The sequence below is a fragment of the Ruditapes philippinarum genome, unplaced genomic scaffold, assembly GCF_026571515.1.
Source record: "Ruditapes philippinarum isolate M1 unplaced genomic scaffold, ASM2657151v2 ctg294_1_1_1_1, whole genome shotgun sequence".
NCBI classification, from domain to species: domain Eukaryota; kingdom Metazoa; phylum Mollusca; class Bivalvia; order Venerida; family Veneridae; genus Ruditapes; species Ruditapes philippinarum.
The window spans coordinates 42,735-68,175 of NW_026860937.1; the positions used below are offsets into that span (position 1 = coordinate 42,735).

Sequence of the window (25,441 nt, forward strand, 5' to 3'; positions counted from 1 at the left end):
CTGTTAATTGAACGTTTTTAAATGCGTTGTTAGACAATTAGTAACATGCGGGTCCTTGCTCCATGCGTTACAATATAGACAACATTACAGAAACAACGGTCAGCCATGAGTAATGTAAAGGTTTCAAGCAGTACTCACTAAGTATTGTTCAGTAATATGTCAAGCTTGTAAGTCTAAGTTATAAAAACACCCGCAAGTTGCCAAAAAGTCTTAATTGAAAATGTAACGTTGCTTTGATTGAGTCTGTTCATGGACAGTAGTGTTAATTTCAGTCTACCGTTCACGCTTCCTAGCGCCGGCTTAAGCAAAATTCAACATTTAATGAAAAGACGTCACGGTTTTCAAAATATTGTTTAATGATTATATAAACATTACAACAAAAGTACAGGTTCAGTATGAATCATATCACAACAGTTTAACAATGTCATTGCTCACACACACAAATATTGCATATTATTTATCACTTATGATCCAAAATCAACTTTAGATTGCACAAAGGCTTTGTTTCATAGTTTTTTTACCTTCATGATAATTGACTATATGACCTTAGCCTCAAAGTGAAGAAAATACTTTAGTCATTACAATACTTTTTTGATAAAGTTTGAAAAAAGTGCTTTATCTGAAGCAATTTTTTAACTCATCAGCTAAAAACGTGAAAAAGAAATACAGAAATTTGCACCCTGGCAAAACATTCAATTGTTATAAAAATTGATTAATCAGATCAGCAGTTAAAACATCATATTATAATATATGAGTTTTGATTGAAAAGATTTGGTGATTAATTCCCACAGACAACTTAAGATTTCTTATTGAAATATGCAGCCATCTGTTTTTATCAAAATACTAAAATAATATAGTAAATAAAAATAATTATTGAAATTTGTTTATATATTCTGGCTCAGAATTCTAAAAATAAAATAGACGCTAACGATTTCAACTTTAATCTGTCACTATCAGAAAAATAGAGAATATTTTGTCTCTTAAAATTAGAAAAATATATGTGGAAGAAAAAGTAAAAACAATTAGAGGAGAGAATTAACATGAATACATAAGCATTATCTTAAAAAATTACATTTGTCGTTATCACATATATCACATATAAAGCGTAAATATGCCTCTAATAGGCCTCTCTCCAAATTACAGTCAAAGAACATTAAGTATCAGATTTAAATTTCCGGATTTAGTGACGGTAAGAGAAGAGTAACAGTTTTTGTATCAGGGTCATAGTAAGCTGGTGTCAGAAACCCATGTTCCTCGCCTAAACTATTCAAAGTTGAGTCCAAGTCAAATGTTTCTGTATCAAACACATCGATATCGTCGTCTCCAAAATTTATATCTCTCTCGCCATAGTCAATTTCTTCCGTTTCACCGGAAGAAAGTAAAGTTTTACTGAATACAGAATTAAGTTCATCGTCGTCGTCATCTTTATCCACAGGACATGCAAACATCAGGGAACTTTGTGAGTCGCAAATTTCTTGAGATAATTGGTCGAATGTTTCAAGACACTTGAAATGTTCATTTTGCTTCTCAATTTTCTTGTTTGTCACAGTCTTGTTGCAAGGGTTCGGGACAAATAAAATCTGGTTAGACAATGACGTGTGGACTTTCAGCGGAAAAGGTTGTGAAGCGTTTGTCTGACCGTTGTTGTCACCGGCATTATTGATGGTAATTTTATCTTTGAAAGGTCGGCATATCGTGATTGAATGAGTTTTTCTTGGCCTGGAAACAGAAGAAAATGAAAACATTTTGTGAAAAGTATCAAGAATGTCAATTTAAGATAGACATTCCATATGACATCTTAAAAACAATTGTTATAAGCAGAACCTGATTAAAGATCATAAAACACTACATGCAAATATTAGATGAAAATAGTATAATTACTTGGCAATGTTCAAATAATTACCTTAAACGTGTTATTTGATAGTTTCATAACTTATTTAAAATGACATTCATGGATATTTTAGCATATTATCAAAACAGCTTAAATCCCCGCGTTCAGAAAAAAATAACTTTATACACGTTCCATTGATTAGTGTAAAATAAAGTGTGTTTCTTAGAAACTAAGATTTTTGCACTTGAACATTGGCCTTCAGTTGATAAAGTAACAACTACAATGTAGTTGAAAACGGTTTTCAGTATAAAAGCTAAAAATACCGTTTATACCCATATGACCATTTAGTTGTTAAAGAATGAATTAATGGAAAGTGTGACTCGCATTTATAGTTCTATGGATATTTTGTTTTTCTAAAGGTTTTTTATACAAATAGCCTGTGAATGCAATCAACAGAGTAAATGTTAAGTTTCTATGTGCACCAAATTGTAAATTGTGATTATATTGAGATTTAGATTTAAGATTAGACTTAAAATAATCGAAGTAAATATAATCAATATAATTTTTCGTAACTTTAATTATAGTTTCAATAAGAATATTCATTTTTATAATTATTCAATTACGGTTTTTTTATTTACTGCACATTATTATTATTTTATTTTGCCGTAGTGGTTGTACTCGTAATTGTGCACTATAATTACATGGTGTATTGCCTAACCTAACCGGCAATGATTATCAGAACTGGACTTTGTTTGTTTGTTTGTTTCATTTTACGCCTTTTCCCAACAGTATTTCAGTCATATAGACGGGTAGTTTCCTAACCATCGTTCCTGGAGAGTTACTGGATAAGAAGTCATCGACTCTAACCCCTCGACCACGGAGGCGGTAGAACTGGACTTAAAAGTCAAAAGTCAGATGAGAGCGGTGGACGTGAGATAGTGGCGCTGTTGTTATAAATATCTAGTTCATCACCCTGACAATGCTGACCATTAATGGTAATGCTTCAGAGAAATTAAAATTATTCATTACAGATAACAATGCTTTAAATCTGATTGATTTTTATTTTGGTCAGATCAACAATCTACATCTATCTACATTATACTGCTAAACAATCAATTCTGATTATTAATTTCAACAGAAATCTAACATTTTTTTCAAATCCTGAGCTAAATGGATAACAGGATTCACTTACTCACCGTTTAAAAGGCGGGGTGTCGTCTTCATCCGTCATAGCTGTTAGAATGTCCGCCACCTGGTGGTGAAGCTTTGTTGGACTCATCCGCTGCATGTCACACATTGATACCCGAGGATTGAGGTACACCGTTGTGATTTTCGATTTTGTCTTCTGCAATGGCTCTATTGGAACGCCATACTTGATCACAGGCTGTGCTGGAAATTTAAGTAAGGGGTGTGACTCATCAACTGTAAAAGAAGAAAACAAATATACACACTGTGATATTTTTGTTGAAATAAAAAAAAAATAACACCAATCATACTACATCTACAATGTATAAAAATGAAAATACGAATTCCATGTACTGTAATTATACAGGGTGTTTGTCTTCAATTACGGAGGTCGTTCATACATGTATCATATGTAGTCCTCTACCACTCTGAAAAAGCTTTAAAATCCTAGTTTCCCCATAAAATAGAGTTTACAAAAACTTTTTTCTTCCACTTTTGCAAAACTATAATAATCATGCTACTTTTTCCTTTAGGTTAACGGAAGGGCCCATTCCCTCATCTGTCAAAAAAAAAGACCTGTAACTGTTATGTGCATTCTCGAAGCATTAAGAATCAAAGCACAGAAGGCGCTGAATTTGTTTGGGTCTCAGAATGTCAGAAAGGTGATGGTTGTGAGATTATAAACCAATTTCTTTTGTGGTTTGCCAGCAATGCTGTTTCCAGTGTTATAACTGTAGTAAATTGGCTATAAGGCTAATATCGACATTGATATTCAATGTTTATTTCGCTTAAACAATAAAAAACAAAATATAAAAAAATATAAAAAACTCGAGTTGCCTTAACTGGGATTTGAACCCAGACCTCTCGTTTCCTGAACGAGCGTGTAGCCCCTGGACCACCGGGAAGTTATAAGAAAACAGCCTGAAGCAAGCCACATTATTCTAAATCAGGGTTTGTAATCCTTATTTATTTCGAATTGTATTAAAATTGATTATCGATCGTCGACTGCCTAAAGTCGTCCCTGTCCTAGAGTCAACATCCTTACTTTATTTTTCAGAAAGTCTAAATAACAAATGTTCATTAAGGGGAACACAATAATCCGAAGCTTTATGGCAATAGCTAAGCAATTTTCATTGATTAAAATGATATTCATCGGCGTAACAAATTATTTTAATATAGTAGCAGAAATGTTAAAGAATTACACAATATTAGAAATCTTCGACCAATCTGGAACTATTTTTTTCTTCTCTGAGAAGGTTTAAAAATTAATGAGCCTGTCATTTGACAATCTTTACAAAGTGATTTTTTCGGCGTTAGTGTACTTATCAAGGGAAGTAACCGCTTCGAGGAGCTCGTGACAGACTACTTACGAAGCTTGCAGTCTGAAATTTCGCTACCATTATTTGTTTGGTCCAAACGACGACCCAAACAAATAAAAATTGCTCATCTCCCGTAAAACATTAGTTAAAGGGGCTCCACTGCGGCTTTTTGACATAACGGGGCTGAAAAATATTGTTTTCCGAGATTTGTGTAGCAATTGATTTAGGTCTTATCCAATAACTTGTGTGCAAAATTTTAGCTCATTCCCTTATCTTGGCTGTGTTTCCAGAGTAATCATTTTATTGTAAAAACTAGCCCAAAAAGTCGGCTAATAATCGCATATAAAATTGATTTTCAATTTAATTCTAAATATATTTCTTTGTTATCCTTCGCAAATTTTACAATTTTAAGTGCATCACTTGATATTTAATCATAAGTTTTTCATATTTATATTTTTAATGCCTTTATACCTCAGTGGAGTTCCTTTAATGACTGATTGTGTGTACTTGGCGAATATGTTATCAAATAAATAAATAAATAAATAAATAAGTATGATCCTGTTAGTAATAAGTTACAATAAGAAATAAATAGAGTACATTGTATATATCTTTGTATTACCTTCCTTTTGGGCTTGCTTGTTTAAGATATGATTCTCGATTTGTAGATCCTCCAGTTTACCCTGAAATATAAATAGTAAATAATGTATGAAAAACATGACACCGACAGAACAAAAATACGTGCCGCAAAATATTATACACCAGTCATAATAGTATTATGCTTAAGCCAAAGGTCCTACTGGTTAGCGGCGTAACTTCAAGATGTCCATGTTTCCTCATATGACACAGACTGGTGAGTGGTTCCGGTGGACTACTTAATTGTAAGCTCTTCAAAATCGAACGTAAATAAAATACGGTTTAAAGTTTAAGGTATTAGCACCCTAATGCATTACCTCCGCTTTGAAGAGTATTCAAATAGGCTAGAATTACTGTTAACTACATTGAAAATGAGGGCCATGGGTTCAATCCCCAGGTCAACTTTTTTTTTCTTTCTTTTTTTCTTTTAACATTATTTATGTATCTCTCATGTCCCATATGGAAAGAAAAAAGTGTTTAATTTTGAATTTTTAATTTATATAGGTATTTATTGGCTAAATTATGCTAAATCTAGTAATAAATATGGTACCTGATATTTTCAAAAGATAATATAATCAAAACTAGACGGTAAAAGTTTTTTATATTTTACAAGATCAACCAATATCCTTTTTTAAAAATTTAGGGAAACTTTGAAAACAGGCACTCATTTGGGTAAATTTTAAGAATTTTTTGAATTAGGCTCCTAAAGTAGAAAAATGGTCAGACATGAGGTAAAAATGGGTGGGGCAGGGTAACATTTTTATACAGATTTCATAAATTTTAAGTAGAAACCATAATTTTGCTTATGTGGATTGTTAGCTGAAGGGTACTATTTGTTTCGTACCAAAAATTCATGGGAAAACATTTTTCATTAGAATGTTATTGCAGATTATTTAAAGGTTCCTCATTTCTAAAAAAAGGGCCCTCATAACATCCTAGCTTGAGTTCAGAAAAGTGGCCATAACTTGATTTCCGTACGGTAAACTTTGTTTAAATTTTGCATACAGGTGTACTTTAAGGTATACATCTGACCTATGATGTCAATTCTTATTAGTTCCTGATAGTGCCCATTAGGGTCCTAATACCTTAAACTACAATGTTTCTATGTTGGATAAACAAACAAAAAATCTGACAATTGTGTAAAATCTGCATTAATACTTTGGAAGACGTCTTACGTCTTGACTTCCTATCTACAACTAACAAAAAACCTTAATCAATTGTCATTGTAACTAAAATGTTATGTTCTAAAACTTTTATATCTTTCGTTCTAATCCATTTCATCATTGTATATATTGAATGATTGTATATTATGTACTGTGTATGATTATGAATAAAATATGTTTAAACTAAAACTTCTGGTCAGCAGTTACCATAAAAATACTGTTGCTCAAATGTGAAATTAAGGATACTTGTTTTCCAAATTCATGTTTGACTAGATTCTGCGTGACTCACGCAGATCTATATACAACTTTAGTTTAACGCGGCATCATCGATTGGATCGGAACAAAAGCTCATTTTTTTATTTTTATTTTTTTTTTTTTTTTAGATTTAATTTTCAATTTTTGTATCCTATCTTTTATACTTGTTTTTTTTTTTCATATAGGCATTAGGCAGTAAATTAAATAGCTAATAAAGTCTTCAAAAGAATGGTTATCAGGATCGCATTTAACGATATTTGACGACGCGTTTTACTCAAGACATTGACGTCGTTACTAAGCCACGTTGTCGTTGCCGCCAAAGCATTAGCAGCAGAGATTATTCAATTAGCAGTTTACAGCGATATTTAACGATTTTATTCAGTTATGGAGGAAGAATATGTACCGAAAGTATTTATCCAGATAAAAGATGTAGGGTGAAGAAGTAAGTGAAATTTCAATTATTTCATCAGCTTTGTAAGAAAAGAGAAAAATCTTTAAACAAATCGCCTTATTTAGAGCCTCTTAAACTACATTACTTTCTGCATAATCCCTAATACTATGATAAATATATTAGATCTTAATGAATTTTAAAAAGCCTTAAATTTAAGGGGGACAAAAATCACTTAAAGTGACTCCGCTGAGTTTCAAAAGCCTAAAATCATAACATTTGAATTTCTTACATAAATGAGCTGACTTTGAAATAAATTTAAAATCGTATTTTTATGCTCTTCGTCTTAACCCGATTTGAGTGAACAGCGTTTAAACGCTTTTCATTTTGGGTCATTTTTTACAATTTGAATAATTATTCTGAAAAAAAACCGAAGTGCGCGAATGATCTGAATTTTTGCACAAAGATAAGTGGTCTGAACCTACATCAAATGGTACATTTATCAGGAAAAATCTTTTCAGTCCCATCATGTCACAAAAACCTCAGTGTAGTCCCTTTAAAGTATCATATTCTTACTGCTTACTAACTTTGACAGAACATACTGGCATGTGAGAAAGGATTGAAAACCTAACTACATGTATGTAAATAGCAAAAATCAACAAACAAGAGCTAGGTTTGCTTGATTCAGTAATAACATTTTTATACCGCCTCCGTGGTCGAGGGGTTAGAGTCGATGACTTCTAATCCAGTGGCCTCTCTGGCGTGGGTTAGATCCCCCGGGAGATGCTTTGGTAGTTTAGCACGGAGGAAGGTAGTCTTAGTACTGGTGTAACTCTCCAGGAAGATGGTTAGGAAACTACCCGCCTATATGACTGAAATACTGTTGGGAAAAGACGTAAAATGAAACAAACAAACAATCTCGTCTGAATTTTCAGAAAATTTTAGATGTTTTCATTATTAAGTCGACTTTCCAGGAATACCTGAGGCACAATGGGCACTAGACTCAATAGTTCGATTAATTATCACAGGAACTTAAAATTCTATCAATATTAATGATAATATCCAAAATATGTATACAGTGTACACCCTATACAGTATAAATAAACAATTATTGGGCTAGAACGGGCACAGGTCTGAGTACAACCATCGACGTTCTGTAAGCTACTGCAATCGCAACTAATCGGCCCTTTCCGTCAGTCTTCGGATAAGGACTAAAAAGTAGTATTATAGATAATAGCCGAGGCAGACCTTTCCGAATGCTACTGTAGCTGGATAGCTTGAAAGTCTTCCTCACGTGAAAAAATCTTTATCCACTGAGTTTGACTACTCTACAGAATAACAACGGGACAAACTCTCCGTACAGTACCAGTAGCGGTCACTTCCGCTGATCAGTAAATAACCAGTGGTGAGTGCGCTTTAAATTTGATGAGTTTTGCCGATCCTACAGTCTATAAAATTCAAAAGAAATATAGATAAAATCTACTTCTTTTCAAAAAGCAATGTGAAATCTAACCAAACACTTAACAGGTTTCTAAATCAGTAGCAAACAGAAATCTAGATAAAACAAAACAATTCTTATCTTACATGTTTTGCTTCCACTTCTTTTATAGCATTTTCCCTCTGTGTTTTCCGAACTGCCGTGTTCCTAACAACTTCTGATAGAAAATCGGGGTGATCACGTCTGAAAAAGTCATGTTTGTAAATAAAAGTAGCACCATCTTGTTGATTTTTCGGGCCATTGGTTGGAATCTTACGAAATCCGTAGATATTTAGCTGTCGAATGAAACTTTGAAAATTTGACGTCTTGAATAAAGCTCCAGTTTTCAAATATTGATCCTCGAATTTCTTTCTTTCCACAATAATTGAATCTCCGTCTAAATCCCACGAGATAGCTCCCGATCTGCAGCTGTTTACAATCCTCCATAATTTTGCAGGAAATTTCAAAGTAACGCCATCAATCACTTGCGGTGGAGATTCGGGAAATAGTTCCGTCATAACTCATTAACTGATTGGCAAATTACCGTTTTAGAATATTGTTAAGGTGTTCTAGAATGCAAATGCACAAGGAAATATTCCAAGAACGCAAACTTCCTTCGGACGAGAAACTATTGATATTTACATGTGACGTCACTAGTGACGTAATCGTGAGCATCTAATGACGTCATAATCTTAAAACTAATTACTCTTGCAGGTGGGTTGTTCAAATGATGTAGGTTCAATACTATATTTATTGAGTTGAGAAAGATCTAATTTGCGGGCTTCTTATAAAGCTTTACGAATATAATACTCTTAAAAAAGAAAAGGTTACTGTAAAAGAAAGAGAATTTATGACAGGCTTAAATTAGTTGCCATAACATTTTACACGTATATTTCTGCTCTAGGCATATGACGTCAAAATATTTAAATTGCACGATGTGTCATATGTAACATAATAACCGAGCCGGAATAGAAAAACGTGTATGTGAAATTAATCTATGCAAACTTATTTTACTTTCTTTATTTAAAGATCCTAAGAAAAAACAGATGCTAAATGTAAATGACTTATTTTTGTAGTGAGTTTAAGAAATACATTTGTATTGCACATAAGGTGCACATTGAGGTGCACTAGAAGTGCACATATATTGAACACTAAGTGCACTTTGTGTAATCTTATGTGTGAACTCAACTGTATCAGGTTATTCAGGTACGTATGTTAATATACGTACCTGACTGTATATATGAGCATACAGATTTAATGTATTCAAAATTATGATGAGTCATGATCTCAAAAAAAAAATTGTTTCTTTCATTCATTGTTGTCTTTTTTTAGGGGAGAGAACGAGTGGGGTGATAAACTTTATTTGATTTCATTCCATATCATCCATTTTGCTTATGTTTTATGAGTAGAGGTTAATGTATGGTGTAAGACCTGTATTTAAGACCTTTAAACAGTTATACTTATTCTCGCAAATCTGAGACCTTAATCTTTTTGATGGCTGCATGCATATACAATCACGAACTTTAATTTGTAATTTAAGTTCGTGATACCATAAAGTTAGAATGACAGTTTTTTTAACAAATGAATGAAATAAATTCCTATCATTACAGTAATAATATAACTAATACAAAGCAGCATCAGAAATTTTAAGAAATATTTTCAAAGTACATATTTAACTACATGTATAGAGGATATTGAATGAGTGTAAGTTTAATACTGAATTTATTGCACGAGTTGGATAGAAATATTATGCGAGCCTCTGGCGAGCATAATGTTATTTTATTCAACGAGTGTAATAAATTCAGTAATGAACTTACACGAATTTAATATTCTATTTATCGCATACCCATAATAAATTCAGTAATGAACTTAAACACGAATTTAATATTCTATTTATCACATACCCAAAATAAAGACAGTTTAAAGTGAAATAAGAGGCATTTTTCATTGACGCGCCTATAGTATAACGCTAACATTTAGCGCGTCTTTACACTATGTTTGTATAACGCTAATGACGTCACGTCAAAATATATGCACGGCCGTGCAATTATACCATATTTACGGAGTCGCAAAATCGGCACGAGTGTGTGATAAATACAATTACTTAATACCTATAACAATGTCGCTGTTGTTTGTTATGTTCCTTTTTGGGATAGGGATTTCTAAGTAATAGATCTAGCTATTACAGAAGTAAAATTCGTCTGTAAAAATCAGGGTTTTAAGAAATTTGATAGATATAGATACTTATCTTAACTTTTTTACAAATTTATGTCTTTCCTTATGTTATGACAGATTAATTAGTGGATTTGTGCACACTTATTTCCGTAATGAATACCGTAAGTAGAGCAGCTTGAATATTTGTATTATTCTATATTATACATGTATATTATATTCCAGAATGAGATATGTAACGTAAGGACAGAGCTGACAACGCTTTATCTTTGATTCGTTCCAAAATAAAATCTCGAAAAAATCAACATCCGGTCAAAAATTAATCAAAGTCACCTGATTAAATGCAGGTAAATTCTTCTAAATTGTTCTTAAAACTCAATTTCCGTAGTAGCAGAGAACGAATAGATTAATGTGTTTTTAAAAAGTTGTTGTTGACAAACAAGAACTACTACATCTAACATTTGTCAAATTATATACTAATTAATAATTCGGATAGAATCAAGTTCGGATATTCATACCAAGTTTGGATTCAGAGTCAACTCGTCCCGTGGTCAACTCGTCTTGTGGTCAACTCGTCACCTTTTTGGTCAACTCGTCCCCTATATTTTATTATTATTTGTTTTTCATATATTTCATAAATTATTATACAGTACTGGTTTGGGAGATAAACTCGGCCGAAAATCAGTGTTTTGGGGGCATATTTCATTTATTTGTTTACGTATTTTGATGAATCTTGCACCATAATAAACTTCAGCTCTTCGATTTTCCGGTATCACCATAAAAGTTATATTTAGAAACATAACGGGTAATTTTGAGAGGCCCTGGAAGAGGTACGTAAAAATGATATTTTTAACGCGCGCGAGTAGATAATTCTGGCTCTTTGTTTTTCTTCTTAAATGAGTAAGTTAAAACGTAAAATAACATGTTTAGACATTTTATTATTTCTTTGCTGTTCATTTATGTCAAATAAAAAATATTTGTTACCAAAATTGTTGAGCATTACGTTAGTATAATGAATATCTTAAAATCTATAATAACGTGCGATATTTATATGCAACATACTATGTAACATATAAATCATTTTTACGTAAAAACACATGCATTCCCATTTATTAACGTATAACCAAATATGTAGTTAAAGAATTAGTGATTCAAATTTCTTTTTGCTTAGCTTAACAGAGTGAAGAAGAAATTAATTAAGTGGTATTCAACCTACACATTAACATATAAAAGGAGCATTTAACATCAGTCTTTCAATCCATTCCACTTAAAGATTACAATTGTGTAATAAGCCTTTTTTCTGAGTTAGCAAGACAAAAGTGAGTCTGAATTTCATCTACAAAATGTTTACGTAAACGTCGTCTGCTTTACCGGTAGTCGGTCAATATATAAAAGTACCCATGTGCAGGCCTCAACATGAGCATCTACTGCACATGCGCACAACAATGAGATTCCCGTACTTTTTATAGGCATGTTTTGTAAACAAACAGGTAAAAGTCTGTGTTATTTTTTAAATATCTTACCAAACTTGACAAAATTTCCAGATATTGTCGAATTCCAGCGATAGTACGAGATGGTGAGCTTGATTAGATTAAAAATTCCGATAACTCGATTTAATTATAAAAAGCTGAGTTTATCAACCAGCCGAAGTTATCTCCCCAACCAGTAGACTTTTAAAAAACTTTATATAAAAAATTGAATTGGACATTTTTTTACACTTTTCATATGCGAAAATGGTTATTTAGAGGTCTTTATGCAATAACAAGTATATATATATGCATTATCTGACAACTTGGTTATTTATTAAATTACAAACAACAAAAAATCAAAACAAACAAACTCGAAGACGATCAATAGCAATAACATTTTATGTATTAAAACATGTTTCATATGCAATGATGAAATATCATACAGTATGTCTTTTTTGTCAAGATTATTTCAGGATAAGTGAAATATTTTTTATTGTAAGTAAACCAGACGGTTTAAAATTATTTGATATTTTTTGGCTTTTTCATTTAACAAAACAATCAAACATTTTATATTATTTTAATGTAGTTGTTAATTAAATATATCATGACACATGCCCTTTGTTACCAAATTAAACACCTAGTAATTTGATAATAGGATTAACAACATAATAATGTGGTTGGATACGTATTTATATATTTAAAGAATGCATGTCTTTTAATTGAAATTATACAAATTGCGTGAAAATCGTGCCAAAGGTTGTTATAAGTTTTTATTCTCCAAATGTTGAATTTGTTTTTGATGGTGTATGGTCAAATATATGAAAAAATGTTGATTAAATACAATTAATACATTAAATACGATGACTTGTATAATACAAGAAATTCTCGACCTCGGTTTATTACAGCTCCTGTAAAGATTTATTTATCAAAATTCAATATTAATCTTTACTAATTATTAAATGGTAATTGGATATTTGTAATTACTTTATCGCTTAATGTTTTCAATCAGTTAATATCCACTGCAAATATTGTTGTTTTAATAAGTTTTTAGCACTTCTAATTTCTGTTAATCAGTCGTCAGTCTTTAATCCATTCAGGGATGCGGTAAAAATCAAAGAGATGGGCAAAATTTTAGTTTTAATTATCATTAAAACTCCAATAAATTAAACATTCAATTTGTACTTGATTGAATGTTTGCAAACTTACCTGTCTTTGTAGTTTTACATCAAAGCTAAGCATGTGCGCTTAGATAAAGAACATTAAAATGCACATAAAAAAGACGTTATTTTATTAATAATTCGATTTCAATCAAATTCATTAAGATTTTACATAAAAGTACTATTTAAAGACATTGATTTATAACATAATAGTGACAAGTTGATCAGAAGTAAAGGATGAGTTGACCATATAAGGGACGAGTTGACTCTTTGAGGACAAGTTGACTAAAAGTAGGGGAAGAGTTGACCAAAAAGATGACGAGTTGACCACAGGACGAGTTGACCACGGGACAAGTTGACCGGATTGCCCAAGTTTGCATATAGACAATGATTAATTGTAACTGTGTACATCCTTATTATGGTCAAATATTGAAATTATAGGGGATGCTAGTCCTGAAGCTAGTAAATTGCCCCCAAACAATAGTGATTAAAATCTACCGACAAGTGGTGAGCTTGATGAAGGCAAGATGAGCAAAGTCCTCCAAAGGCTTATCTGTTTATTGGCTTAGCTGACTAAGGGCTTCTTCCCCGCTGGAAATGTTTTCAAAATATTAAAGTTTTTAGCTAAAATTCTAACTACATCAAGTTTTCTCTTCCCTTTTGCTACATACCATGCTATTTTCCCCGAAATTTAAGGGAAGGGCACCTTCCCCTTGTGAAAAAAACTCCTGTTATGGATTGACATGCACACATATTGCTTTATCTGTTGTGAAAATATATAAATTTATACTAATTTTCTCAAAATATTTATTCCAGATCACTAACTGTTAAAGAGATGGGATAACTTAAATTAACAACAAAATGGCTTCACAACTTGATGAATGCGAAAATGAACATGCCTTACTGCATTCTGAGTCAAATGGTGACACAAGGTAATAATGAAAGAGCAACAAAAAGTGGAAACTATAGTGTCATTAATGAACATAAGAAAATACAGAATTGTTTTTTATCACATACCTGGGCTGATTTTGCAGCTCCTTCAAAATGGTATTGCACGGCTGTGCATATATTTATACCCCCAAAAACGAAGTTTGGGGGGGTATATAGGAGTCACCCGGTGGTCGGTCGGTTGGTCGGTCGGTCCAGCGGTCCGTTGCATTTTCCTTGTCCGGAGCATAACTTGAAGACTAATGGTTGGAATTCAATATAACTTCATACAATGGTCAAGCACATTGAGAGGAAGTGCAGTGCACAAGAACCATAACTCCATCTTGACTAATTACAGAGTTATTGCCCTTTGCTACTTTTCCTTGTCCGGAGCATAACTTGAAAACTACTGGTTGAAACTCGAAACAACTTCATACAATTGTCAAGCACAATAAGGGGAAGTGCAATGCACAAGAACCATAACTCTATCTAAAGTAATTACAGAGTTATTGCCCTTTGTTATTTTTCCATTGCTTTCTTTTGTCCGGACTATAACTTGAAGACTAATAGTTGGAATTCAATATAACTTCATACAATGGTCAAGCACATTGAGAGGAAGTGCAGTGTACAAGAACCATAACTCCATTTTGACTAATTACAGAGTTACTGCCCTTTGTTACTTTTCCTTGTCCGGAGCATAACTTGAAAAAAACTGGTTGAAACTCTAAAACAACTTCATACAATTGTCAAGCACAATAAGGGGAAGTGCAGTGCACAAGAACCATAACTCTATCTAAAGTAATTACAGAGTTATTGCCCTTTGTTATTTTTCCATTGCTTTCTTTTGTCCGGACTCAAACTTGAAGACTTATTGTTGGAATTCAATATAACTTCATACAATGGTCAAGCACATTGGGAGGAAGTGCAGTGTACAAGAACCATAACTCCATTTTGACTAATTACAGAGTTACTGCCCTTTGTTACTTTTCCTTGTCCGGAGCATATATTGAAAACTACTGGTTGAAACTCTAAAACAACTTCATACAATTGTCAAGCACAATAAGGGGAAGTGCATTGCACAAGAACCATAACTCTATCTAAAGTAATTACAGAGTTATTGCCCTTTGTTATTTTTCCATTGCTTTCTTTTGTCCGGACTCAAACTTGAAGACTAATTGTTGGAATTCAATATAACTTCATTCAATGGTCAAGCACATTGAGAGGAAGAGCAGTGTACAAGAACCATAACTCCATTTTGACTAATTACAGAGTTACTGCCCTTTGTTACTTTTCCTTGTCCGGAGCATAACTTGAAAACTACTGGTTGGAATTCAAAACAACTTCATACAATGGCCAAGCACAATAAAGGGAAGTGCAGTGCACAAGAACCATAACTCCATTTTGACTAGTAATTACACAGTTATTGCCCTTTGTTACTTTTCAATTGCTTTTATTGTCCGGAGCATAACTTGAAGACTACTAGTTGGAATTCAATATAACTTCATACAATGGTCAAGCACATTGAGAGGAAGTGCAGTGCATGAGAACCATAACTCCATCTTGACTTATGACAGAGTTATTGCCCTTTGTTACTTTTCCTTGTCTGGAGCATAACTTTAAAAATACCGGTTGGAATTCAATACAACTTCATGCAGTTGTCAAGCACATTAAGAGGAAATGCAGTGCACAAGAATTATAACTCCATTTTGACAAATTACAGAGTTATTGCCCTTTGATACTTTTCCTTGTCTGGAGCATAACTTAAAACATACTGGTTGGAATTTAAAACAACTTCATACAATGGTCAAGCACAATAAGAGGAAGTGCAGTGCACAAGAACCATAACTCCATTTTGACTAATTACAGAGTTACTGCCCTTTGTTACTTTTCCTTGTCCAGAGCATAACTTGAAAACTACTGGTTGGAATTCAAAACAACTTCATACAATGGTCAAGCACAAGAACTATAACTCTGTCCAGAGTAATTATAGAGTTATTGCCCTTTGTTACTTTTCCATTGCTTTTTTCTTGTCCAGAGCATAACTTGAAAACTACTAGTTGGAATTCAAAACTATTTCATACTATGGTCAAGTATATTGAGAGGAAGTGCAGTGCACAGAAAGCATAACTCTTTTTTGACTAATTTAAAAGTTTTTGCCCTTTGTTACTTTTTATTGTCCAGTGCATAACTTGAAAATTAATGGTTGGAATTCAATGAAACTTTATACAATGGTCAAGGGCAGTGAGATGAAGTGCAGTGCACAAGAACAATAACTCTATTTGGACTAATTACAGTTATTGCTTTTGTTACTTTTTTGTCCAGTGCATAACTTGAAAACTAGTAGTTGGAATTCAATACAACTTCATACAATGGTCAAGCGCAATGAAAGGAAGTGCAGTGTACAATAGCCATAACTCAATCTTCAGTATTTATAGAGTTATTGCCCTTTGTTCCTTTTCCTTGTCTTTCTGGACTTCTTACAGAGTAATCCAATAAAACTTCATCAATGGCCAACCACATTGAAAGGAAATGCAACATACAAGAACCACAACTATCTTTAATTGCCCACAACCATAACTCTGTTTCAATTCTTTACAAGGTATTCTGTTACTAGTAACATCCTCATTTCCGAAGCAGTCTTGCAGGGGGTATTAATCACATTTAGTGATAGTTCTAGTTTTATGTGATGTCATTTGCGTTATACAAACATCGTGTAAAGATGCATTAAATGTAAGCATCAATAAAAAATAATTCTTTTGCACTTTAATCAGTCTTTATTTTAGGTATGTGATAAATAGAATATTATATTCGTGTAGGTTCATATATAACTGAATTTATTGAACTCGTTGAATAAAATCATTTTTTACTTGCCAGTGACTCACATAATATATTTATATTAAACTTGTTCAATAAATTCAGTATTAAACCTATACTCATTCAATATCCTCTATTTATTAGCTCACCTGAGCACACAACACTCAGATCTTGAGTTTGTTATCCAATTCCTTTTAAAACAACATTTCCTAAACCTCTTTCAAGAGGGATATTGACCAAACTTCACAGGACTGATCCTTAGGTAGTCTTCTACAAAAGTAATATAAATGGGTCCAGTCTGATTCATAAGTAGGTCACAGGAGCTAAAAATAGACTTTAATAATGAAATCTTTAAAAGCCTTTTCTCAAGAACTAAAATGCCCAGTGCTTAGATATTTGGCATGATGCATCATCTTGTGGTCTTCAACAAACTTCAACATTAACAATTAATTTTGTTCAAAAATGGCTCCTGCTCCAGGGCTATGTCTTGGGGGTCACTTAGTTTTAATACATAGTTTTATTCAGTATGTAGCTGTGAAAAGTCTGTAGCACTACCGGTAATTCTAAAGCTGTTTTTCAAAAATGAACAGAATATTTTGTCAGGTTGACTTTAACTGTCAAGGTTTTTAAGTTAGATTTCAGACACATTAAAGTTACATAAGCTTATTATTGACCAACTCTATACTTGTGCACTATTTTAAGGACACCTAGGTAGATTCTAAATATAGCTTATGTAATCTTTGTTGATATTGCTTCCTGCCATGAAAAAATAATGTTGGCACAAGATAAAAATCATTTATCACAAATTGAAATGATATAAAATATTCATGCTCTTTTACAGGGATGTTCCGAGATCAGTCAATGGGGAAGTTCATTCAAGAAATACATCAGCAAATAAAAGTCCACATAGGAATGAGCCAAAACTATCCCTGTCAGAATACCATACATCTTTAAGCTCCTCAGGGGAGGAAACTCCGCTAATATCCAGTCAGGAACAGACAACTCCAAAAATTGCTCAAAAAGATAATACAGTGAGAGTAACAGAAATGGAATCCTTTCCTACAACTAGTACCCCTATTAGGGGAGATATTAATTTAGATACATGTGCTGGTGCTGTAGGATTTTCACCTGTAACTCGTCAAGGTACTGGAAGTACTAACAATTCTAGAAGTGCTGATAATAGTGAATTTGTAGAACGTAGAAAGAAAAGAGTCAGTTTTGTAGATCCACTAGATGTGAAAGTGCCTTTAATTGGGTATGAAGTTATGGAACAAAGAGCTAAATTTACAGTAAGTTTTAAAAATTAATCCATTAAGATAATATGCAGAATGACATTAAGAATGTATCTTAGGATTTAATTAGATGTAGATCTTATCCATGAATATTTAAGACTTCAAAATCAGTCTGGTTAAAAAAGAGGAGGGAAATATTTAAGCATAATTATAACTAAAACATACAAATCAAGTCTTCTTTGATATTCCTTCCAATGTATCGTTGAATTGAATGTGTCTAATTATCAAAACTGCAGTGGCAGAGTTAAAGTCTGTCTCTTCCCTAAGGTATGTCTTAAAGCAACAGACAGTTTTGTTCTGGTGTTAGAACTTGTGAGTTGACTAAGTTCATCTCAGTGGACCACTGCTGGCAACATTTTGTGCCTTTATAATTAGACTTCAGACTTGTCACCTTGGACAGTTTAGTACTACAGCTAAGGTCCTCAGAATTATCAAAGCCCTTAATCATGACTATATAATGCAATGGATTTGCTCCTGTCTCTTAATAACTATTTGATTAATCCCAATGTATATTTTATTTTTTCAAATTAGTCCAAACTATTATTTGATAGTTCATGATTAAATATTATTTGAACTGTGATGATTGTTAATGATTAGTATCATTAGAACTATTATGCAATAATGTTATACAAAGCACATGTCTGATTTTCTTCATTAAATATTTTGCTCATTTTAATCAGCCAATTTTTTGACCACATTACAGGTGTTTAAACTACATGTACATAAAGGCACCAGTGATAACTGGTTTGTGTTTCGTCGCTATACAGATTTTGTCCAACTACAGCAGAAGGTTTGGTCATAATTGTCATTTCTAAGTTATATACACATATTTTTTTATTACCAATAAAGAATAAAAATTTTGAGTTATTTAGAGCAGGCTAAAACAGTTACAGAATCATGACACAAGGTTTTTTTGGCTTTAATGCTAAGAGTGTCTTTCATAGCCATGTGACAGGCACTATGAATTCTTTCATATGTGGAAGCTTAATATAAACCAGCTGGCTTACAGAAGATCATGAAGGTTCTACTAAGGTGCCAATTTGTAAAATAATTTATAAACGGCAATGGTCTTCTCCCACCATTAAAGCTGGAAAGTTGCCATATTATCACTATTCTGTTAGTGTATGGAAACTTAAAGTAATATTGTACAATTCCAAATTCAAAGCTGAGCATTTCCATCCTATAAATGCAATAGGGACAGAGTTGAAATCTATAATTTACATATAAACAAGATGTCCTTGTCTTTTGCCAGCTGAAGATTTTGTTCCCAATGTTCAGACTAAAACTACCTCCAAAACGTTGGTTCAAGAACAATTACGAGAAAGATTTTATAGAAGATAGAATGTTAGGACTCCAAGCGTTTATAGACAGTCTTCTTTGCCATTCAGATCTATGCAATTGGTAAGGCATCTTTTATAACTTCGTTTTTTAGGTTAAACCAACACACTACCAGATTTATATGCTTTTTTCTAATGAAAAACTACATTATTAAGTGTTTTAAATGTTATATTGTCAGTTAAAGAAAGAAAACAATTTTAGTCTGTGTACTGGTTGGGGACCACCAAAACCGGACAACCACCAAACCCGGACGGCCTCGAAAATGCTTAATTTAGTATTTTCTTTGTTCAGTAATTGTCAGTCACTTTTTTATCAACAATAAGTGCATGTTTCTTTTAAAAATAAGTAAATAAATTTATTTCAACCTCCGTAAATGGTAATATTTCAAGAATGTTGACGTTGAAATTCGGGGGGTCAAGAAAGCAATGCCTGACCTCATATGCCAGCTATAATCATTTGCAGAGTGAATAATAGAATATCCAAAACTTCAGCATTTGTTGCTGACATATTGTATATCATGTTACAAATCAAAAATCAAAACACCCAAGCTTTTATCTGAATTAAATCACATCATGTACATATCTGTCCGGACACATGGTACTGTAGTGTAGACAATTTAGGTAATTTTGATACCCTCCTTGTCGAGCCTCAGATATAAGTGTCAATACAATCAGAAATAAACAAACTAGTTTGTTAGTTAGGAGAAGAACCTAGCTGAACTTTGTCAATTGTTTTGGTCTCTAGGTTAAAAATTATGAAATCTATACAGAAAAATGTTCCAAAAGTGTCCGGTTGATGGTCTCCGACCAGTAAGGCATTTGCAATCCACGTTTAGTAAATTTACTTAAATTTATCAAAATAATATAAACAAAAATAGCCATTATGAGGTTACTAACAAAAGTTCTGCCCAATTTCCCATATACAATGTACCAGTAATGTGTTAAGCAAGAACTGGATTGTAAATATTTATACATAAATGCATTGATTGTTTAAATTAATTCATTTCTAATGTTTGAATTTTTGAAACTGTTTTGTTGTCAGGACTCTTGCTGCTTTAAGCATTACATGATAAAATTACCAGGCTGGGGATCTGGCAAAGCTCTAAAAATATTTATCAATTTTAATTTGGTTAGTTCTTTCATAGTCAAGTTGAGCTGAATTGACTTTATATTTTAAAAGATTAACTGACAAAATGGTGTTTGACCAACAGTTGATATTGGAAAATGAATAAAATTTTAAATCTGCCTAAAATCTAAAAAGACTGCCCCACTCTTTTTATAAACTAAGGGTTACATGTAAATTCTAATAGATATTTACAGAAATTTCGTTGGGATCTCTGCATTATTTAGTGTTTATGCGAACTTAATTATTAAATAAAAAGGAATTATGGCAAAATGAAAACTTACTTTGATATTCACCCGTTCACTCATTGTATACCATTGGATTGGCATAATGTCACTTTAAAGTATTTTGTACCATCACACATTTTTACTTTAAACACTTGTTAAAGTCTATCATTTCCAGGCAAGGGTCCATTGATTTTCGTCTTGGATTTTAACAAAATTTGGCCCCTTTTCAAATCTGGATGTGACACTACCTAATGCTACCGTACCCTTTATTTCTAAATTCTTTTTCAAGTAGAGTTTTATCAATATATAAGAAAATTCAAATGTTAAGAATATGAAACTTGTTACATTTACAGTATTCCAGTTCAGGAATTTTTCTGTTTTCGGGACCCGCCAGGACCTCATGACAGTGTAGAGGAAAGCAGGGTAATAATTGTACAATTAATTATTTAACTGGATACTTGTAACAAAATAAAAATATTTCTTTTTTTTACATCGCTAGTTTTATGCTGCTTTGAGAACTACTTGTTGTTAGGTTAGTCTTAACCGCTGTGTCAGAGATTGAATGTCAGGTTTGTATTTCCTGATCTCCGATCAGAAAATACAAAAATTGTTTGTGTTTACCAAACACATTCTTGTTTTATATACTGATATCTCCTACACATTGAATGAATTGTTTTAAAGTAAAGCATGGTAAATCCATTACACAAATTCAGCTGCAGGTTAAAGTTTAAGTTTGTCATGACAGCTGAATGAAGACATCATTGATGTATTTTACTCACACCTTCTTATTGGGTTACAATGAAATCCAATGCTTGTGTACATACACATTTATACAAACACAATGATTATCCTTTTGTTAGTTGTTAGATACATGTATCATATAAATGTTTGCAGGCATATTGTGATGAGCTGGAAGATGCTGTGTATAACCTCAAGAAAGAAATTCACGCCAAAGATACAGAAATGGAATTATTGCGTGAAGAATTGAGTCTGTTTAAATCCCAAGTAGAAATGCTGTCAAGGGCACTCCGGTAAATTTAGAGCTTTCATATAGCAGATATGTTACAACTTAGTTAATAAATGTTACCTTCCCTTTTTGAATCACTAAATGCAATGTTTGATCACAATTACCCGACCTGACTTGAGCTTGTAACCAAAACACTGGTAGGCAAGGGCTTCAAATTTAGCATTTTATGGAAAAGTAATGTTTTTTTAAGAGAGTTTTAGTCACCAAGAACACATAGATGTTAACATTATTGTAGAAGTCTGAGACTGCACAGTGAACTAGAATATGACATGTGACATCAAAAAGTGCCTGATAGGAACTGTCTCAAATAAATCTTGTCTATGCTTTCATATATCTCCTAGGGGCGTCTGTTGCGGAGTGGTTAAGGTCGTTGACTTCAAACCACTTGCCCCTCACCGCTGTGGGTTTGAATCCCAACAGGGACTTTGGATTCTTTCATGTGAGGAAGTTATCCAGCTAGCTTACGGAACGTCGGTGGTTCTACTCAGGTGCCCGTTCGTGCCTGAAATAATGCACGGAGGGGCACCTGAGGTCTTCCTCCACCAGTAAAGCTGGAACGTCGCGATATGACCTATACTGTGTCGATGTGACGTAAAACACAATCAAACAAACAAATATATCTCCTAATTCTTTTTCTTTTTTTTAAGTGATCTTAGTATGTGGAAATCACACACATTATCGTGTAAATTACAAATCTTATTTTCTGTACATATTGTTATGCAACTTTGTCTTTTTATAGGGAAGTAAATGCAAATGGTGCTTCAAATGTAGTAACAGTTCCCTCCCCTACAGATTCATTGGCTGAATGTGACTTCATGGCTCCGGAAGCTGACCAATCAAAACCCATGTCTCTTAAAGATGAGATTAGCCAATCAGAGGCAATAAATTTGAAACTAGCCAACCAATTAGATATAAGTACTGAAGTGAATGTGAAAGGAAAAGGAAATATTTTCAAAAAGAAGGAAAAGCCTACACAGCAGAGATCTGGTGGTGTAAAGCTTCCACAACCAACTTGATGTTGTAAATGCTTAAAAAAATTGCCTTTGTTTTTAATTATTGCTGATGTATTCTTGATATTATGTTTATTAACTGCTATTCGTAAATGTGATATAGTTTTACAAGTGCTACTTATTTATTTGCTAGCCATGATATATTAAATTACTTGTATTGTAAGCAATTGTGACCATAATATGTTGAAAAAGGTTGTTTTGAGTTACTCCACAGGTAGAAAATATAGTATTTTAGTTTGTTAATTGATGCTTTTTTTTGTTTTTTATGTGAAAAGGGTAGAGCTTTTTTTTTGTGTAAAAAATCATATTTTAGTGCTGTTCATTTAAAAAGGGTAGATTGATAGGGACTGGTAGAGATTATAAACTGAAACATGTTTTGATTGTGGTTAAATGCATTTAAGTTTAAAAAATAAATGATGAAAATACATTGAGCTTGCATTTACAATACTGTACAATCATTATGTGTGAATAGGTCAATCCATGAATTTAAGATCTGATAAAATTTATTGCATCTACTGTAAGGTTATGTTTGCATTTTACAATTTACAATTTTTCAATAACAGACAAACTACATATTCAATAATCCATGGAAATGTCCATTTTGGCAAAATCGCAAAATTTCATGCCACAATTTTGATTTTTCAGTTTTTCATTTTATCAAGAAGCGATGAGGGTTTTTGTGTTGTTGATTTTTCTTCCATAATATTTTAATTTTTCTGTTTGACGGCTTGCTAGGTGATAGGAATTAGAATTGTAGATCATGCGGTGCTTAGTTTTATTTTCTGTAGGCAATACAATGTACAGTACACGTTTCAAGGTTGTAATCTTTTTTTTACACAATTTTTAGCTCGACTATTTGATAAGAATAAGTAGAGCTATTGTAGTCACCCGAGCGTCCGCGTCGGCGTAACCACTTATGTTAAAGTTTTTGTAATAGTTCAAATATTTTCAAAGTCCATTGACATATGGCTTTGAAACTTTGCACACTTGTTCACCATCATGACCCCAACCTGTAGACAGGAGGAGGTAACTCTATCAAGCATTTTGACAGAATTATGCCCCTTTTTCAACTTAGAATTTATGTTAAAGTTTTTGTAATAGTTCAAATATTTTCAAAGTCCATTGACATATGGCTTTGAAACTTTGCACACTTGTTTACCATCATAACCCCAACCTGTAGACAGGAGGAGGTAACTCTATCAAGCATTTTGACAGAATTATGCCCCTTTTTGGACTTAGAATTTACGTTAAAGTTTTTGTAATAGTTCAAATATTTTCAAAGTCCATTTACATATGGCTTTGAAACTTTGCACACTTGTTCACCATCATAACCCCAACCTGTAGACAGGAGGAGGTAACTCTATCAAGCATTTTGACAGAATTATGCCCTTTTTTCGACTTAGAATTTACGTTAAAGTTTTTGTAATAGTTCAAATATTTTCAAAGTCCATTGACATATGGCTTTGAAACTTTGCACACTTGTTCACCATCATGACCCCAACCTGTAAACAGGAGGAGATAACTGTATCAAGCATATTTTTTTACTGTCAAGCACTAAGAATAGTCGAGCGTTGCTGTCCTACTGACAGCTCTTGTTGTCTTTCGTAGAGTTATTACTGTATACAAAAGATAATTTTGCTTTGTTGATATTTTATGTATTTCAAAATCCAGTGTGTTCAGTTTGTTCCAGGTTGTAATGTAATATGTTTGGCTAGTTAGCTTGTCAGTTTGGAAGATAAAGTCGAGCTAGTATGATCGCTATGGCGTCATCATTGTTGCCATCGTCATCATTGTCATTCTTAATACTTAAATTTAAGCCATTACTAATATAATTTTAAAGCTTTCAATATGAAACTTTGATACTTGCTTATTATGACATGAGGCAGTTGTAAGACAATAGCATAATTCTGAAGCTATTTTTTGGATTTATACCCGTTTTTGTTACTTAGAATTTTTGTTAAAAGTGATTATTTTAAAAGATATGCGTTATCACCGCATGTGGAGCTCTTGTTTGATAGTAAAATTAAATTGTATCAAATAAAGCATCAATGCGTTGCTTGTAAGCTGAGATTGTATTGTGATGCCTGGAAAAGGTAATTATCATGAAAATTGTGTAAACTTTATGTTAGTTGTGTTATTGTGATTGTATTATAGATTTTTGCCGATATTAGATTTTTAGAAAAAGTTATGAACCTTTTAATAGAAATAGAATTAGTTCTTTTTGTTCACCTGCAGATTAGTTTATACTTATTTTTGTGTGCAAAAAGAGCTCTGTGTTCTGTAAATACATGTGTATGCATAATAGAACTTTTTATATGAATTAAGATATTAAAGAAGGGACCAATGTTTTACTGTAGTATGTTTAGTTGTATGTGCTATAGACAAATTTCTACTGTTTTTAAACTGACATGACTCAAAGATTCAATGTTATCATTTAGAAAGACATATACCCCTGCTTCAACAATTTACTTAACCTGCTAAAATTTTATAATGAATTTGCACTATTTGAATTTAGAACAGTTCATGAAAGTGCAGTAACTGGCAGTATAAGTTAACCAGTTTTGATGTGAGTCGGTTAAGAGTGTAACAAATTTCCTTTTGATATCTTTGGTCAGTCTGGTCATTAGCATCCTGG

General features: G+C 32.6%; 2 protein-coding genes across 3 annotated transcripts; one reads left to right on the top strand and one right to left on the bottom strand.

The window, feature by feature from the left end:
- Positions 1-335: 335 nt before the first annotated feature.
- Positions 336-8,914, bottom strand: LOC132713979 (heat shock factor protein 2-like). Its single transcript, XM_060696717.1, has 4 exons — positions 8,359-8,914; positions 4,955-5,015; positions 3,028-3,253; positions 336-1,719 (listed from the first exon to the last, which is right to left on the bottom strand). Exons 1-4 carry the CDS (start codon positions 8,767-8,769, stop codon positions 1,167-1,169), a joined length of 1,251 nt encoding a protein of 416 aa, XP_060552700.1. The 5' UTR covers positions 8,770-8,914; the 3' UTR covers positions 336-1,166.
- On the top strand, positions 6,671-24,848 carry LOC132713980 (sorting nexin-16-like). Of its 2 annotated transcripts, XM_060696718.1 has the most exons (9): positions 6,671-6,828; positions 10,649-10,770; positions 13,866-13,981; positions 17,632-18,079; positions 18,786-18,872; positions 19,335-19,483; positions 21,123-21,192; positions 21,664-21,800; positions 22,536-24,848. In XM_060696718.1, exons 3-9 carry the CDS (start codon positions 13,911-13,913, stop codon positions 22,810-22,812), a joined length of 1,239 nt encoding a protein of 412 aa, XP_060552701.1. In that variant the 5' UTR covers positions 6,671-6,828; positions 10,649-10,770; positions 13,866-13,910; the 3' UTR covers positions 22,813-24,848. The 2 variants fall into 2 exon arrangements, with proteins under 2 accessions (XP_060552701.1, XP_060552702.1); XM_060696719.1 differs by lacking the exon at positions 10,649-10,770 and having other exon boundaries at positions 6,677-6,828.
- The last annotated feature ends 593 nt before the right edge of the window (positions 24,849-25,441 follow it).

What these genes read in the sequence shown, in the direction of transcription:
- LOC132713979 (XM_060696717.1), bottom strand. Translation starts at nt 8,769, where the DNA reads ATGACGGAACTATTTCCCGAATCTCCACCGCAAGTGATTGATGGCGTT. An exon ending in AAGAAGTGGAAGCAAAACAT is followed by an intron (nt 5,016 to 8,358) that starts GTAAGATAAGAA and finishes TTTATATTTCAG; the next exon opens with GGTAAACTGGAGGATCTACA. An exon ending in GACACCCCGCCTTTTAAACG is followed by an intron (nt 1,720 to 3,027) that starts GTGAGTAAGTGA and finishes TTCTGTTTCCAG; the next exon opens with GCCAAGAAAAACTCATTCAA.
- LOC132713980 (XM_060696718.1), top strand. Translation starts at nt 13,911, where the DNA reads ATGGCTTCACAACTTGATGAATGCGAAAATGAACATGCCTTACTGCAT. An exon ending in CATTCAGATCTATGCAATTG is followed by an intron (nt 19,484 to 21,122) that starts GTAAGGCATCTT and finishes TTACATTTACAG; the next exon opens with TATTCCAGTTCAGGAATTTT. An exon ending in ATGCTGTCAAGGGCACTCCG is followed by an intron (nt 21,801 to 22,535) that starts GTAAATTTAGAG and finishes GTCTTTTTATAG; the next exon opens with GGAAGTAAATGCAAATGGTG.